This window comes from Hippocampus guttulatus, chromosome 2 (genome assembly GCF_054856545.1).
Source record: "Hippocampus guttulatus isolate MCC_2025c chromosome 2, RoL_Hgut_1.0, whole genome shotgun sequence".
NCBI lineage: Eukaryota > Metazoa > Chordata > Actinopteri > Syngnathiformes > Syngnathidae > Hippocampus > Hippocampus guttulatus.
Genome location: NC_141262.1, coordinates 12,400,007 through 12,417,214, shown reverse-complemented (window position 1 = coordinate 12,417,214; position 17,208 = coordinate 12,400,007). Strand labels below are relative to the sequence as shown.

Below are 17,208 nucleotides of genomic sequence, written 5' to 3'. Positions count from 1 at the left end.
ATTGGCTGGTTCGGCTACGGGGGAAAGCCCCAGTTCAGCTAAGATTTGGTTTCATTTCAATCACATGACTACTTTTTACTGCATAGGAGACTAATCACAACATTTTTGGCCTTTTGGGTGAAATTTCAGTCAACTAAATGTCCTTGACTCTGGGTTTGATGTCAAAGTCCTTACAAGTAATGAAGACTCACTATGAATAGTGGACTTTTTCAGATAACTCAAACCACTCTGTCGCATTCCATCTTGCAACTGAAGTCAGCAGGCATTGAAGAGTGCGGGATCATTTTCACATGATGCAGCATTTTAATTTACCGGACAACAACACAGCCAAATACATCCTCGCGGCATGGACAATCAGAAACAATAAAACAAGTTCCAAGTTTCCAAGCACAAAAAGTCTGCACACCAAGCCAACACGCACGTCTTAGTACACGCTGTAGTGCGTGGTCAGCCTCTCATTTACGACTAGCACACAAAGGCATGATAAAACCAAGCAGAGAAAAAAAAAAGATATTTAAACAAGTAGCAACTACATGCCGTGTAATCTCCAACAAAGGCGTGGCAGTGATGAAATCGTGAACATTTTTGCACAGTACAAGCACAGCAGGTAGAATACAAACTTTTTTTTTTCAGCGTCTGTGGGTGGTGTGCAGAAGTGGCAGTACAAAAACCATGTAAAATACCTGTTTATCAAAAGGGAGCGGGATGGCTCATTGGTAGAGTGGTCGTTTCCCAACCCAGAAGTTGGTGCTTTCGACCATGTCGAAGTGTCCTTGAGCAAGATACTGAGCCCTCAGTTGCTCCTGATGCTGAATTCGGTGAATGAGGTTAAAAGTGTAACGCGCTTTGAGTACCCGAGGTAGAAAAGCGTGAAATGAGTGACAGCCATTTAAGGGAGCTCTTAGACGTGAGGCGTGAAATTCATACCAGTGACAAAAGCGTGCGTGTGTGTGCATGTTATGTGTTTGTGTGTCCTAGTCTACAGCCTCTCGAAGCTGATGGAGCAGAAGAGGAAGATGGCGTAGAGCAGCATGAGCCAAAGGCCCAGCCTGCGGTCCAACTTCCAGCGGTTCAAATGGACGGACAGGACCTGAAGCATGGAGAGAAAAGCATTCGGTCATTTTCTGTCCTTGAGGTGGATCGAACGTTGTTGAGTCGGATGTGCTCACAGTGAGTGTAACTGAGGCCAAGAGCAGGATAACCGAGTAGACCAGGCCCCTGCTGTTGATAGTCACCTAAAGAAACAAAAGTATTGGGTCATTAACAGCCCCTAAAAACGCCCAAGTGGCGTCGTAAAGCTCACGTGATGACTAACATGAGGCATTGATCACACCAAATTCAGCCACGATCTGGTCTGTGCATGGTTTGCACATGTAAACATGTAAATAGTTAACAGATAATAACAGAAATGTGGTGAAACACCCTTATACTAACCAACAGGCACAGAACAATCAACTGCACATCATGGAAGGAAAAAGCAATGAAGGTAAACAATTTACATCGCCATCTGTGAAGCATTATGGGTGGAGTCACTTGTTCACCAAGCAATGTTGTGCCTGATTAACATTTTGGGCGAACGTGAGCTGAACGTGATACTGTGAACATTTTGTAAACGCCAATTCATTTTTGTTTGTTAGACTTCCAGGAGAAAATCCAGCTAAAACATAGAAACGGAGCTAATGCTTTTGGCTCCCAGATTTAGACTGTGGCGATATTATTGATGTATGCAGCAACCTACTTTGCAACATGCCCAAGTTATGAATGCCGTTCTGCCTTGCTTTCTGCAGTGAAATGCTGAGCAATAATCAGACTTTAAAGAATATCCCCCCCCCCCCCCCCCCCAGGTAGGAATAAGCATGATTTAATTTGCAAGCTTACCACAGAGCCGTAGCTGACAATGAGTGTCCTCAGTGCCCAGGGGAAGCCCAGGCCCAGCAACACATCAAAGATATTACTGCCAATGGAGTTGGACACGGCCATGTCACCCAAGCCTGCGAGAAAAAAAACGCCACAGTGGGAACAGCAACGGCCTTCGTTGACAAAGCTATGGACGAGGCTTCGCAAGGCAATTGAAGAAAGGTGGAAGGATCAGATTCGGGCCTCGACCTGATTTGGAGTTTGCAGAGGAAACGCAAACGTTACAACGACGTGAAATGTTTTGTACGTTTTTGGATTATTTAAAAAAAAAAAAATCATGGGTGGTGGTGTATCACCGAGTGTAAAAAGCGTGCTGTGTTGACACGGACACGCACCTCGTCGGGCGACGATGAGGCTGGCCATGCAGTCCGGTACGCTGGTGCCGGCCGCCAGGAAGGTAATACCCATGATGACGTCTGGAATTCCAAGTGTGTAGCTGATGATGGTCACCTGGACAGAGAGGAAAATACAACTGAGACACAGAGAACTGGAATGGGCTAAGTCCATTTATATTCGTCAACTTGAATGCCACGGCAAAATATTTTTGCCAAGCACGTTTTTCTACAGGTAAGCGAGGAAGAGGGTCTCGCTCCGCTTGTCTGTGAAATTCAATCTTGAACGTAACTGTCATACCAGGAGCTGTCAACGGTTGAATCACTTTGGATTTGACATCAGCTCAGCTTCTGAGTTGAAGTTAAAGATTAGAAGGCGAATCTCAGCTCGTCACGTCGATTAGGAGGGAGAGAAACCCGGACAAGTTTAGTGTGCGTCACGATGCCAGCGTGGAATGAAGCTACACTCGAGCCAAGTTGTTAGTCAGTGTCACGGCGCGCAGACTTGTCAAATCCAGGTCCAGAAAGTAAAAAAACTGTCCCAGTTTGGCCTTAGCCACAGGTGCTCAACTGCCAAGTTAACGAGGTTTTGAGTCGAAGCACCTGTGCAACTACCAAGTTAACGAGGTTTTGAGTCGAAGCACCTGTGACTAAAGCCAAACGGTGGCATTGTTTTTACTTTCTGGACCTGGATTTGACACTTCTGCTCAGTTGTGTGCTTTCCTGCTCAGTCTTGCTGTTGTATCATTTCAGGTTTCATTAAAAAAAAAAAAAAATCTGGTCAAACTCACTGTTCTGCTCAACATGTTTCTTTTCACAAAGAAGCTGGCGTTCTCTGCTTTTTGCCCAGATACCAGCGTTTTTGGTGAACCCAAAACCTACTGCAAATTGCTTAAGAACAGAAAATTACAGAATTTATTTATTTTTCCGGGTGAAAGAGGTTCGTGTTCATCCTATCGATCATGATTTTCTGTGGGACCTGAAAGATCGGTCAAAAAAAGGTCCCAAGGGGCACGCAAGATGGGCAACCGTGCTTTGAAAACTTTGTTGAGTTATTTGCATGTGTGTGCGTAAGCGCGTGTTTCGTACCATCCACACCATGAGGTAAGAGAAGAGGGCGATCCAGAGTGTGGAGGTCAAGAAGGTGAGCAAGTACCAGCGTTCCCACTGTGGAAGGTTGCAGTCGGGCACCGTGCAGTGAAGCAAGAGACTCACTGGCCAGGAGAGCAGCCACTTCACACGCGCACACCAACCATCTGACAACGTAGTCACACACATTACACACACATCCAGAAGCATGATTACAGATCCAATCAATTACATCACAGACGAGATATTGGGAGTCAACCAACAAAGCCATCAAGTGCTCACTTGGCATGAAGAAGGGTTTGAAGGGAGAATTTTCATCCCCTTCCGCCTCCTGCTCTTCCTCTTCCTCCTCCTCTTTAGCCTGAGCAGCTGCGCCCCCAACCTCCTTTGCCTCCCTTCTCCCCACGTCCAAAAGCTGACAGTCCGACTCGGCAACCGACCCGTTCTCTCTCCCCCACGACCCGCCGGCACCGCATCCATCGTCCGCTGAGGCGATGCCATCTTTGGCCCCGACCTGAGCTCGGATCAGTCTCTGCCTCTGTGGGAAGGGGCGGGGGGGGGGGGGCGGGGGTCAAACCCAGGTACGAGGAGAAAGAGCGTGGAGCACCAAACGAGCCGAGCAGCTGCGGAGCGCTCGGGGTTAGTTCGTGTTGGGATCAAACAGCTGACAAGTAGAGAAGCAGAGGTGAGCCACGTGCACACATCATCACAGTAGAGCAAATTAAATATGGGAAATGGTGAGGATACATGCAAGGGAGCAGAGAAACGGATCAGATTGTAAAGAGAATTTGTGACCGTTTTTTTTGGGTGTGATAAAGCTGACCACTGTATGAGTTATTTGCGTTAGTTGAGTTACTTTATCAGCCTTGGGAGGAAATACAGTGGTGGCTTGAGCTATGAGTGGCCTCACTTCTGATTTCTTTTCAAGACAAGATTGATTTGACTGGCGCGTGCTGTATGGTGGCACTGAAGTCAAATCCCTTCACAAAAAAGCCATTCTTCCAAATGAGGCTTCAAGTTGTTTCATGCCACTTCCAGTTCAAGTTTATTGTCAGACGAAACATAAAACAGAAATACACGTTGGGCATTTACAACAGCCCCACAACTTTGCCTTTGCCGGCTTGCTTGATGCTAGCACGCAATGTGTGTTCTAACATTGTGTTTAACCTTTTAAACACATATGCATCAACACATATAGAAAGACAATATAAAAAATACATCACAGGGATATATTCTTTATCATCTGCAAAGAAATGGCAATTATTACTGCATCGTAATGAGTCTTTTCCAGTAGTTGAGAAACTTATCTTGATTGACATCTGCATGGCGCCAGTGTCCAAGTCACACACACCACAATGAGTAATTATTCATGATGCACAACATATTTCATTCTTCACTATGTATTTAATTATGTTATTGCTGTGCTTTATGAAGCAGGCAGGCTCCAATGTTAGAGTTCCATTTCCTACTATCGTATATTAACTCATTCAGTACCAGTCAATTCTGGACCAAGTCTGAAAAGACGTTTAAATACGTCTTTGGGAGTGAATGAGTTAAAAAAAAATGTAGTTTTTGGGCCGTGGGGGACTGGAGCTGTGTAATGGCATTTCTATTCATTTCAAATGGGAAAGATGCTTTGAGAAACATACATTCTGCGTTACGAGCGTGGTCACGGAGCAAATGCAATTCGCAGAGATGGGCACTTTACGCTATTTTGCCTGTTCGTCTTCGATCCGCGACCTGGGTACATTTCTGTCATCGTCCCTCCGTCCTTATTCACATAATAATTGCCCTGCGTCTCCGTCCGTGCTCGTCCTTTTAAAGTGCTTCGGTTCCAGTCTTGACTGAACTATTTTGTTGGATTGCACTTTCTGTCTAGATTTAGAGTTTTAAATAGGTTAACCTCAGCGGCGACTACATTATTTGTGCCTCATCAGATTGAACAGTTGCTCTTCTTTCTATCCACGATGTATTTTATATGTACTGCAGAGTGACAATTTATATGTATTTTGTATAATCGAAGTGTATGTATCAAGTTGTCCCCCATGCCACTTAAGTGTGCTTTTTTTGTGTGTGTTTCTGTTTGATTTCCTGGTCTTGCAAGTTCTTCGTTTCCCCACCATTTCTTGGTCTATTGGGCGTTGAGAATTGAACCCTATGTATACTGCCTAGCAACAAACGTGTGACGCGACCAAGGAACGAAAAAAAAAAGAAATCATACCATTTGACATGTTCATACATTTCCAAGTTGGGTCTAGTAATTATGAGTAATGCAACCCAAACGAATGGGTTGAGGCTGATGGTTGCTAACCAACACGTCTCTGTTTCAAATGGTTCACAAGCACACTCAGAGATTGAGAGCAGGGAGTTAGGAAAAGGGTGCAAGCCATGCGGTGTACCTCGTTGATGACCGTGCGTCCCGCCATTCGCAAGCGGGTGTAGGGGGGGAAATGCGAGGTGATGAGAAGGCGGAGGCTTGCCTCTGAGAAGGTGAGCTGGTGCGGGTGCTGGTTGAGCAGCTCATCCACCATCATCACCCCTGAGTCCTGACCGACCACAGCGCACGAGTCTGAGTCAAGATGTCGGCGGAAAGTAGAGGCGGGAATTAAGTTAAGAAATCAGAGACAAAGTACTCTATGGTGATGTCGGTTTTCGTCTCATGATGTCAAAATGTGAACGGCATGATGAAGAAGACTGTTTAAACACCAGCTCTAATCGAACCAGGACATCGATACAAGGGTCAAACGCCTGTTGTGAATTTTGTCGTTGAGCTCCTCGTTTGAGCTCTTATGCAAAAAGTACTGAAACATTCAACAGTTGGACATGTGTATGTGAAAACCTCAGAAAAGGTCACATTAAGTTCACCTGTAAAGGTTTGAATGCATTTAAGGTTCGCCTTGAAATTTCACCTGAAAGCCAAATATCCCTAACCTTTTGGGAGTTGTTAAATATCGCACATAATATACGTGTACGCTAAGTCTGAGAATAGCTTGAGGTTCAATGCAAGTACACCATCTGCCAGCAGAGTGTGCAGTTATCCTTCTTGCGTGCTCTCTGACCCGCAGTGCACTGCAAGGCCATCAGAAAGGAAACCAAGACCAAAGTAAATGAGGTAATCAGTGCAATTACATCGAATAAAAACAAAACAAGCGAGGAGAAGGCGTCTGAACGTTTCTTTGAGTGCCCAAAATAAACAGGGACTAAGGATATCAAGAATTTACCATGTGTGGCCCTAAACAACAGTGCAGGTATGTTTTCATTGAGGATATTGTATGACACCATGATTAAGAAGTCCAAAAGAAAGTTTTATTTGAATAAAAAATGTGATTTAATCGTACAAAATGACATAATACTGTCATATTTTCGGAACATAAAGGTCCTAAGTATCGGTTATTGAGCGGCACTGGCTCCAGTATCGATCAATACCAAAATCTTAGGTATCACACAGCTCTACCATGCACCTGATTTAAAAAAATAAAACTTCTTTCACAGTCTCATGAGCAAAGAAATACTTTTTCTTCAGTCTCTGTGCGACCCAGTAGCAAAACGTCCCATGGGCTGGTACCCTGTGGTCCAGTTCTATTTCAGTCGACTAAAACCTCCATGGGGGCAGCCTCAATTGTGTCACCGGATAAGCTAATATGCTTGCAATCGGGCGCACGTACCTGACTTCAACGGCACGTTGTCCGCATCACAGTCGCCGGCATTCCCCACGGCCGTTGCACGTCGCAGACCGCTCAAACACGGCTGACCTGCCTTGCTGCAGCATCTCTCTGCCAGGCTGCACAGATAGCTATTGAATCTACACACGCACACGCGCGCGCGCGCGCACACGCACGCACGCACGCACGCACACACACACACACACACACACTGCTTTAGATGGCATGGAGGTTTCATATTAACCGGGTTAAATCCACCGGGTTAAGAAGGAAATTAAGGAGATTAGACTCACTTCATAATGATTATGTATATTCCATACATGGAGATCAGTATTACGGTCTCCCACCTGCAGATACACATGCATGCATACACACATACACACACACACACACACATTTAGAAATACTCAAATTAGCATGTGGATGTGATATAATGTAATAATTGATCTTATGTCCTACCACTGCACTTTTTCATCATAGATCACCTGCAAGTTCACAAAAAAAAAAGAAATACATAAATAAAAAGTTGCTGATAATTTGCAGTTTCAAATGTAAAAATCTGAATTATCTTGTCTAGGTCAGGGGTGCCCAACCTTTTTTGACCGAAGACCTACTTTTCAAGCAGGCAACTTGCTGCGATCGACCCGTTTCCACAGGTGCACGCATATGCATACACAAACCCGAAGGCACACAGTTATAATAACGTGAACGAAACCAAAAATAAACTAGATACAAGAAAAGGCCAAATCTGTAAAAAGGAAATCACTGCCTACCTTAGTGGGAGACCTGATACAGAGAGCCAGGGACACAGTGCAGAAACATCACCATTGCAACTTGAATCTAAAGTTTTAAAAGGCTGCTGCTGGTGCTCCAGATTCCAATTCTTTGCCAATGCCAGAGGTGAATTGCAGATCAAACAAACTTTGAATGGCAAAAAACAAAAAAATGATTCATCTCGACAGCGCTGATCGCTGGCTCCAGTGTTAGATGGCTGACCGCTAACACAGAGGTGTCAAACTCATTTTTGTCACGGGCCACATTGTAGTTACGGTTTCCCTTGGAGGGCCATTATGAATTTTGGGAAACCATAAAAATGTTTAATCCCCTCCACATATTACATAAACAGCGTAAAACAAATTGATGAATAACTAGTTTTAAAATCAGAAGTCAAGAATAATGACTGTTATTGTGGATTAAATATGACAATTTGGAATTTTGGTTCAGACTTAAGCAATCATCGGCTTGTCATGCTTGATTTGCTTTCGCGCGCCACATAAAATGATGTGGCGGGCCAGATCTTGACTTTGACAACTGTGCACTAACAACTTCCTGTGATGAAGGTCATGCGTCACCGGAGGTTAAAGGTGACGTTTTTTTATTTTTATACTTTTTTTTGTGACCTTAAATTTGATGGGATGCTGAGGGCGCAGTGGACACTTAAAACAAAAATGAAAAAAGAATCTTAATAACACACACACACACACACTCAAATCTTTTTTTTTTCTTTTCATTTCTTGTGACACCTGTGGCAGTCAATTTGGGACCAGTCCGCAGACTATAAGTAGACTGCGATCGACTGGTTGGGCACTCCTGGTCTAAGTGAACAAGTACTCCGTTAAGATGAAAACATTAACTGAGGTTTCTGAGCAGTGTGTCTCACCACAATCAGCACAATGATGGACAAGATGTAGAAGACAGCATCGCGAAACAAAGGCCACCAGCTCAGACAGATTGGCTGAAGAGAGAAGACCCACACATCTGACATTTATTTCTCAGATCCAGCAAATTTGACCTTAATGGTCTCAGACCATTGAGGTCACATTGGTCTGTGTGTGTGTGTGTGTGTGTGTGTGTGTGTGTGTGTGTGTGTGTGAGTGAGAGTGTGTGTGTGTGTTTGTAAGACCTGTCCTGCGAAGATGCCACAGATACCAATGATGACCAGGATGTTAAAGACCGCCGAACCCACGATCGTTCCCACACCAACATCCCCTTTTGTGATAAACACTCCTGAAAACACATTGGCAGTGATGAAATCACTATTTCCAAACTGAAAGTAGCATGATGTGAATGTCTGATTTTTCACATTGTCTCATTCTTCACATATAGTCACAAATGCAGTCGTACTCCTGCAGCTCGAGAGTGTTACATCAAGTCACTTAAGTGTTTTTACAAGCAGTGCCAGAGAACCTCATACCTGTCAACTCATACGGTTTAGCCCAGGGGTGGGCAAACTTTTTGGCTCGGGGGCCGCATTGACTTTTAAAATTTGACAGAAGGGCCAGGTGAGCACGAGCTATGGTACATTAAAAAAAAAACTGCATTTGTTGACAGTCCATATCAAACATCAACAGAACAAAAGCATGAAAGTACGGTATTAATATACTTTTTTTAAATGACAAAAGTGTTGTTGATGACCTATTTTAGCCTGTGCATCGCTGCAGATGGGTTGTGATCAGACCAGTAGAACTAGAGCGATACAGAGGTACTAGGTGGTCGAAAAGATTGCCCCGCCCCCCCCCGTGTTCTGCAACTTCAAGTCAATGCGCCACCTGGCGGTGAAATGCCTGTCATTACAAGTCCAATTGAAATGAATGCAATCATTCACATCGAACCTTAATTGTGGACCAACCTTCGGCGGGCCGGATTAAAAAGACCAACGGGCCGGATTCGGCCCGCGGGCCGTAGTTTGCCCACCACTGGTTTAGCCATAGTTCATACGGATTTTGTGGTGAATCTTACGTATATGGCCGTATCGCACAAATCATACGGATTCGGAAAATGTCCGGGGGTTTTTTTTCACCAACTCCAAATGATTTGGAGTTGGTGAAAAAAGTAACGCAGGAATACAACTCTGAACACAGTAATGCCACTAAGTAGAATGATGATTAGACATTGTATTATGGAGATCTACAATAAATATCATTGAACATTTCGTGGGGTTTTTTCTGCCATTATTTTGACATATAAAATGCTTTGGTATGTTATAAGGATTTTTTGCTCTTTATAAGGATTTTTTTGGTAGTTTATACAGGTTGGCGCTCCGAAAAGTTGACAGGTATGGAACCTGAGGTCACAACTTATCATTCAAAAAGAGACATGTGCGTCATGTTTTCAACGAATATCATTGGGAACACAAGAGTGTCTTCAACAACAATCAAAATTGGTGTCTTAAAAAGTATTCGCTTGTCTGAAATGTGGGAAGCAGTGAAGCAGTTCTGGAACTGCTTCTCTGGGGTTTATTTCCACAATGAGCAGAACCCCCCGGGATCAATTGTGATGTGGGAAAATGGAAAGGCATTATGTGTGGAAAAACGCTGCATTATTTTTACTGCTTGAATCAAATCAGACCGGTTCTGAGCACCACCCTCAAAGCAAGAAATGACTAATTTCTTCACTCCAATTCAGTAAAATTTTCTTCGGTTAGTCTTTGTGCACCCACAACCCCCATCCATGTTTGTCAAATCCAAGACAGCATTTTTCTTATTTCTTATTTTGCTTGTGTGTGACCTTTTTGAAACCATGAGGTTTATCTTCTTATCGGGTCAGCGTTGTATATTTTTTTCTCATATTTCACTCTGGAATGTAATTATTTCCTCATGCTTCCATTTTAGTTTTTGATAGTGTGTATGTGTCGGTGTGCGTGAAGTACTGAGTGATGAATTGGCCGTTAAAAATGAACACTGAATCAGAATATTCGGATTTGAGTCAGAACAGGTAATAGCAAATATTGCATGTGTACTGTCACCGAGGAATGTTTGACTGGCACTCATGTCTCAATGTAACGTATGTACTGCTGTATATGTGAAGTGCACGTGCGTGATTGCGCAACAACGTTTGTGTGTGTATGGGAATATTTGGCCGGCGAATGAGCATTACATTTAACTGTTAAGCGGTCGGTCAATAAAGCCCAGTTCGGCAGTGGATTAACGTCTTTGTTACTTTGCTTTTGGCCTCTCATGCCGTCACAACAGCATACAAAGGGAGTTTGGATACTTGGACACTGGACCGTCGACGATAGGTTAGCTTCGTGCGAGCTAGTATGAGGCTCGTATAACACAGCAGGATGGATTTTAGACAGGACCGAAGGTAAAAAAAAAAAAAAAAAAACTCCCGGGATTCTGCCGTTGGTCAGAAAACAACGGTGCGGGATGCTGGAATTTTCAGTAAGTTATTTTCAATTATAAAGGAAAACCATTCTGTAGGATGACGCACCGCTGCTTCAACATGCTGGCGTAAATATGAGGCTTTGGACAATGTAGGGTGTAGATAAGATAAGATAAGATAAGATATCCTTTATTTGTCCCACACTGGGGAAATTTACAGTCTACAGCAGCAAGATTGTGGGAAGAAAGAAGAAAGAAGAAAAAAAAGAAAGTGCTGTGTAAGTGCACTACGTTTAGCATTATGCTGGATTGGATTTTTCATTTTTTTTTGGACTATGACGTCCATCCATCCATCCATTTTCCGAACCGCTTGATCCTCACTAGGGTCGCGGGGGTTGCTGGAGCCTATCCCAGCCGTCTTCGGGCAGTAGGCGGGGGACACCCTGAATCAGTTGCCAGCCAATCGCAGGGCACACAGAGACGAACAACCATCCACGCCCACACTCACACCTAGGGACAATTTAGAGCGTCCAATCAACCTGCCATGCATGTTTTTGGAATGTGGGAGGAAACCGGAGCACCCGGAGAAAACCCACGCAGGCCCGGGGAGAACATGCAAACTCCACACAGGGAGGCCGGAGCTGGAATCGAACCCGGTACCTCTGCACTGTGAAGCCGACGTGCTAACCACTGGACTACCGGGCCGCCCTAGACTATGACGTGTTTTTCGAATAAAAAGTACAGTTACTCATCCATTCGAGTAGATTTAGGACTTACTGTCAAGATGAAGAGCGAACACAGATTTTGGGTTTGTGTCGACGTCTTTTCATCATGTTTTCAGTGTGGGCCAAATTGAGCAGGTGTACAATCCATCCCTTTTCGACTCAGCAGCTTCTCTGCTTATGTTCTGACTGCAAGGAAAGCTGAACTCTATCCCAGATTAGTATGAGAAAAAGACATAAAACACTCACATCTCCGATGAATATCCATGCGGGAAACGATAAAAGTCAGCCCCATCAATGACTCACTAGACAACTATCAGTCCCAATCGGGTGAAGATGCTGATGATTGCTCGCAATTTGCTGATAAGAGTATGATTGTGTTAACTCCAGAGTGACTAATAGACAAAATGAGTTTAGTACTGACCAATCAAAGAGGTGAAGAGCTCAGGGGCAGAGCTCCCGGCGGCCATGAATGTTGCCCCGGCCACATCCTGGCTGAGTTGCAGATTCTACATTACAGCAAAGGAGGTTCATTAAAGGGGGAATATTTGGGGGGGGGGGTTTGCTTTTCAAAATGAAGAAGCAAAGTCCATTCTGAATTACAAAACACGTCACAATATAAATCCTCTCACACCTCTGAGACTTTTTCCAGTGATGGCACAAAATAAACATCACACACGATGGCTAGCGCGTGAAACATGTAGATAGCCTGCAAAGATCAGAGAGGTCCTCATGTGATTTTTTTTGAAGAAACGTCACGAGATTCTTCAAGCGTTCATCTCAGCAAGCTGTTTACTCACACAGAGCACATGAAGGACAACTGCTCCCTGTCTCCGCTGCTCCAGTGTAAAAATGTCTTCGGGAAACTCGCTGATGGCTGAATAGGAGATAACAACAACAAACAGCGGACTATTAACCAAAGCATTGATAATTCAGTTATTCAGGTTTCCAACATCAGACAGAAAATCGGACAATTCTAGTTTAAACCTGTTTTTTTGCAGCAACTTTCTCACCAGTTCACCAAACACTTTACAAACCCTGCAACTGTACAAAGAGGGACTGACAAAAGCCTCTTTGGGGGAAAATTTGCTCAGTGTGTGACGAAGCCGCTTTCCTTGCACCCCAAATTAGTTTCCTGCCATTTTTTTTCTTGTGACTCTCCACTATCACTTCTGCCATCTTTGAGACTTTTCTCAATTATGTTGCTCACTTCCAAAGGCCGCAGAGCTGAACTTCCCCAGTGTCATTCCCTGAAAGGTCAGACAGTAAACACGAGTGTGAGAGATTCGATGTTGGACAAAGGAGCCATTCTGTGCTCAAAAGATGCATTTTGTTCAAAGATAAATGTCTTGAGTTACAAGTACTGTACAGCATATTCTCTGTGATTACCTTGCGCAGCTCCTCTCAGCACTTCCAGTATCTCAAAATTGGCCCCACTACAGGAGAACATGTTTAAGTGATGAGAGAGCTACTGATGAAGAGGGGCAGTCGTCAGCAGGTTACTGGCACTTTGATTCAACACCGATTCCAACCACAGAACCATCCTTCAGTTTCTTAGCAACCGCAGCCCTCAAAGGCTACATACAGTATGTGAGCCTCAATGTTTTGATGTGCAGTTAATATGCCCCATGATTGTTGTGGTACCCAGCACACTCTGTGGTGGGCACATGATTTGCCAAGACACAATGCACACAGTGAGATATTATAAAAGATTATTTGTGCGTGACCTCGTCATTCAGTGCTCTGAATATTAAAATCCAGATATGAATCACGAGGCGCTGCGAAGAAATATTCTCTTGTATTGTTCACAGACAATAATTTTCAAAATGTAGTGCTGTATATGAGCTCTCCCTCTCACAGTAGGCAAAAAAACCCTCTCTAAATCATGCACGACTGTTTGTGTCCTATGTGTTGTGTTGTGTTATTTTGACTTCAAAATGGCGCCGCGAGAGTGGCTGCCTTTCCAGCAGCTCCTATATTTTGTTGTTCTACTTCTTCCTTTCATAACTTTGCTGCTGTGAATTGGGAATTTCTCCATTGCGAGACTAATAAAGGTTTTCTTATCTTATCTTATCTTATAAATCACACACTACTCACAAGTTAGGGATATTTCAAGTGAAATTTGTGGGAAATGTAAAAAGTGATATGATATCATGAAAGTAGGACATTTAAGTTGAACGATGTACTGGTGATTTCCTTGTCTCAAACAATTCATTCAAACAAAACGTAACAATGGTGGGTACACCACCACAAAAAATGTCAACGTTCTCAACAACTCGTCATGTGCCCTTGAGCATCAATTACAGCCTGACAACGACGTCTCATGCTATTCACAAGTCGACGAATTGTCTGCTGAGGCATGACTTCCCACTCTTTTTGACTCGCAGCCCTCAGGTCATTGAGATTGTGGGGTGCAGAGTTTCGAGCCTCGACACGGTGGCTCACATGATCCCACAGGTTGTAGGGAGGGATTCAAGTTTGGAGAAAGTGCAGGCCGTCTCATTTGAGGTACACCAGTCTCCAACAGCCACTCCCTGGTGAAGTGACCTCGATGAGCTGGAGAATTGTCGTCCATGAAGATGAAATTGGGCCGTATTGTTCACAACATTAATAATGTTATTCAGGTAGGATAGGCTTGTCACAAAGTGTCGGGCAGTTGCAACCATCTGATGACACGCTGTGTGACACTCTGAGCTCAGTGGCAACTTCCATCTGAGAACGTCTGGTTTGAAGCATCACGATGGCAAGGTACTGTTGATCCATCATTAGATGTCGTCTTGGTCTCATGATGTCAAAATGTGAATAGCATGATGAGGACGACCGTTTAAATACAAGCTCTAATTGAACCAGGACATTTATTGGTTTATTCAAGGGGCAAACACCTGTTGTAAATTTTGCCCGAGAACAGCAACTTGTGCAAAAAGAACTGAAACATTTAACAGTTGGACACGTGCAGTCAAAAGCTTTGAGAAAGTTGCATTACAAGTCACTCGTGAAGTCCACTAGGCCAACCATCTTTTGAGTAATACTTAGTCCATCCTTTTTTTTTAAAGCAACCCACCCAAGTTCAGAGTTAGAGCCATAGCAATGCGCTTAACAAGGAAAATGCTTTTGTTCGGCAATCTTCGGCGAGTGACGTCATTTGCAGAATGCAGTCGCCAGTCAGACATTGTAATGCATTGTTGGTTTGTCCCGTTAACTGCTCTTCGACGGTGTTATCGAGTTATTTGGCGAAATGCCTCAGCGCTGATTAGCAATGCACTGTTCACCTTCAGCCAAACAGTTGTTTGAGTGGCGACAAGAAAAGAATAGGGCACGTAAATGGACCACAAAATTGGAACGCTCGGTTTCGTTCTCACAAAGCGATTGAAATTGTTGACGAGCATTCTTTGTTACAAGCACTTCAAAGACCTCTGTTTTCTCAACCGGCTATCCAAAAAAGGTAGGTGTGCTTATCAATGAATATCTTTGGCTGTTGTTTATGAAAACATTTGATTCAAAGTATTCCAAAGTATTTTTCACTTGGGATTTTATAAATACTGCATACTTCACATTTGACCTTTAATTTCACCTGTAAAGGTTCGAATGCATTTCAGGCGCGTCCTGAAATTTCACCTGAAAAGCCAAATATCCCTAACTTTTTGTAGGTAGTAGATAGATAGATAGATAGATAAACCACTGCATCATTTTTTATTCACACTTATGCCTACTACTGTATGTTAATGTTGATCATTATTATGGTACTATTAGAGAGACAAAATATTTTTCTGATGTAGTACTTGGTGTAAAAAGTTGGAGAACCGCTGTTCTAAGAGCTAAATGATGGAAACACCCCTCATATCTTCTTCGTGCCATTTAACAACACAGGAGAGAACGTCTTACCAGACTTAGAAGAAGGGTGTGAGGATTGATTGCTGTCATCTTTCGCGATGGCGACCTGCTTTTTGGATAAGAAGATATCAACAACCCCAGAGTGTCCACGAGATTCTGCAAAGATGAGAAGCTATAGTGAACACACGTTTATAAAATGTGATCGTTGCCTGCTCAGGGCATGCGTTTAATGAAGAAATATTGCTTTTTCTACATTTTCTGAAATATTGTATAATTGATACAAGGAAATTGTAAAGAGCACCTGGAATACCATTAAGATGCAACACCCAGGCAGCTGCGAGCAAACCGAGTCCACTGACGCAGAGCCGGGGGAGGAGCAGCGTCTGCCTCGGTCTGCTCGGCGCCTTCATCTCGCCCGCCGACACCACTCGCCGGCCTCGAAGCTCACAACATGTCGCGGTTCATTCACACGTGTCTGGGCTGCTCTTCCGCGTGCACAAAGCACAGTCTGTTGCCAAAGATTTAAGGATATCGTCTTTCTTGTTGATCCTTTCTCCTCCAACGGACAGGGAGTCAAGAGGCTCGGCCCGTCAGCAGCATCTCAGCATCCGACCCAGATGGAAGGAGTCCGGGTCAACACGCCCAGTCGAAACGTCAACCAGCTCGTGCACGAAAACGTCAAGGAATCCTCATATCCTCATGTTTCACGTCACAACGAAATCGGATTGTACGCAAATGCGGAGAAGGGGAGCGCGAGGAGGCGGTTTCGTGGAGCGATTGTACACCGCGCCACCAGGGGACGCCCTCTGACTCGCAGCTTTGCAGCAGACGACATCCTGTTTCAGTTATGAGCTGGGGACCTGAATAAACAATATCAATTCAGGAATTTATAAAACACACACACAAAAGCCAGAAAGCCTATGTGATATGGCTGTCATGGTTACATACAGTACATTTCATTCAATGCAAAGATGAAAGGATAACAGAGCAGTGCTGCTTAAATGTACGTGTGAGAGCGAGCGAGAGCGAGAGCGAGAGCGAGAGCGAGAGAGAGAGAGAGAGAAGGGACAGCTTGGTGGTCCAGTGGTTAACGTGTAGATCTCACAGTGCAGAGGTACCGGGTTCAATTCCAGCTACAGCCTCCCCGGGTATCGTGTGGGTTTTCTCCGGGTACTCCTGTTTTCTTGCACATCTCCCACATTCCAAAAACATGCATGGGAGGCTGATTGAACACTCTAAATTGTCCCTAAGCATGAGCACGGCAGGTTGTTTGTCTCTGTGTGCCCTGCAACTGGCTGGTAACTGGCTCAGGGTGTCCCCCGCCTTCTGCCCGAAGACGGCTGGGATAGGCTCAAGCAGCCCCTGCGACCCATGTGAGGATAAGTGGATCAGAAAATGGATGGATGGATATATATGGCGGCCTGGTGATCCAGAGGTTAGCACGTCGACCTCATAGTGCAGAGGTATCGGGTTCAATTCCAGCTCCGGCCTCCCTGTGTGGAGTTTGCATGTTCTCCCCGGGCCTGCGTGGGTTTTCTCGGGGTACTCCCCC

At 44.3% G+C, this 17,208-nt stretch overlaps 1 protein-coding gene across 3 annotated transcripts; it reads right to left on the bottom strand.

Annotated features, from left to right (window-relative positions):
• Positions 1–280: 280 nt before the first annotated feature.
• Positions 281–16,477, bottom strand: slc24a6a (solute carrier family 24 member 6a). Of its 3 annotated transcripts, none has more exons than XM_086137180.1 (17): positions 15,958–16,477; positions 15,708–15,812; positions 12,626–12,702; positions 12,460–12,534; positions 12,250–12,334; positions 8,904–9,007; positions 8,661–8,735; positions 7,460–7,485; positions 7,294–7,347; positions 7,004–7,140; positions 5,738–5,907; positions 3,621–3,876; positions 3,339–3,505; positions 2,253–2,367; positions 1,879–1,991; positions 1,170–1,235; positions 281–1,090 (listed from the first exon to the last, which is right to left on the bottom strand). In XM_086137180.1, exons 1-17 carry the CDS (start codon positions 16,064–16,066, stop codon positions 980–982), a joined length of 1,845 nt encoding a protein of 614 aa, XP_085993306.1. In that variant the 5' UTR covers positions 16,067–16,477; the 3' UTR covers positions 281–979. The 3 variants fall into 3 exon arrangements, with proteins under 3 accessions (XP_085993306.1, XP_085993313.1, XP_085993323.1); XM_086137187.1 differs by having other exon boundaries at positions 15,967–16,477; XM_086137197.1 differs by having other exon boundaries at positions 5,819–5,907; positions 15,958–16,476.
• Positions 16,478–17,208: the final 731 nt, after the last annotated feature.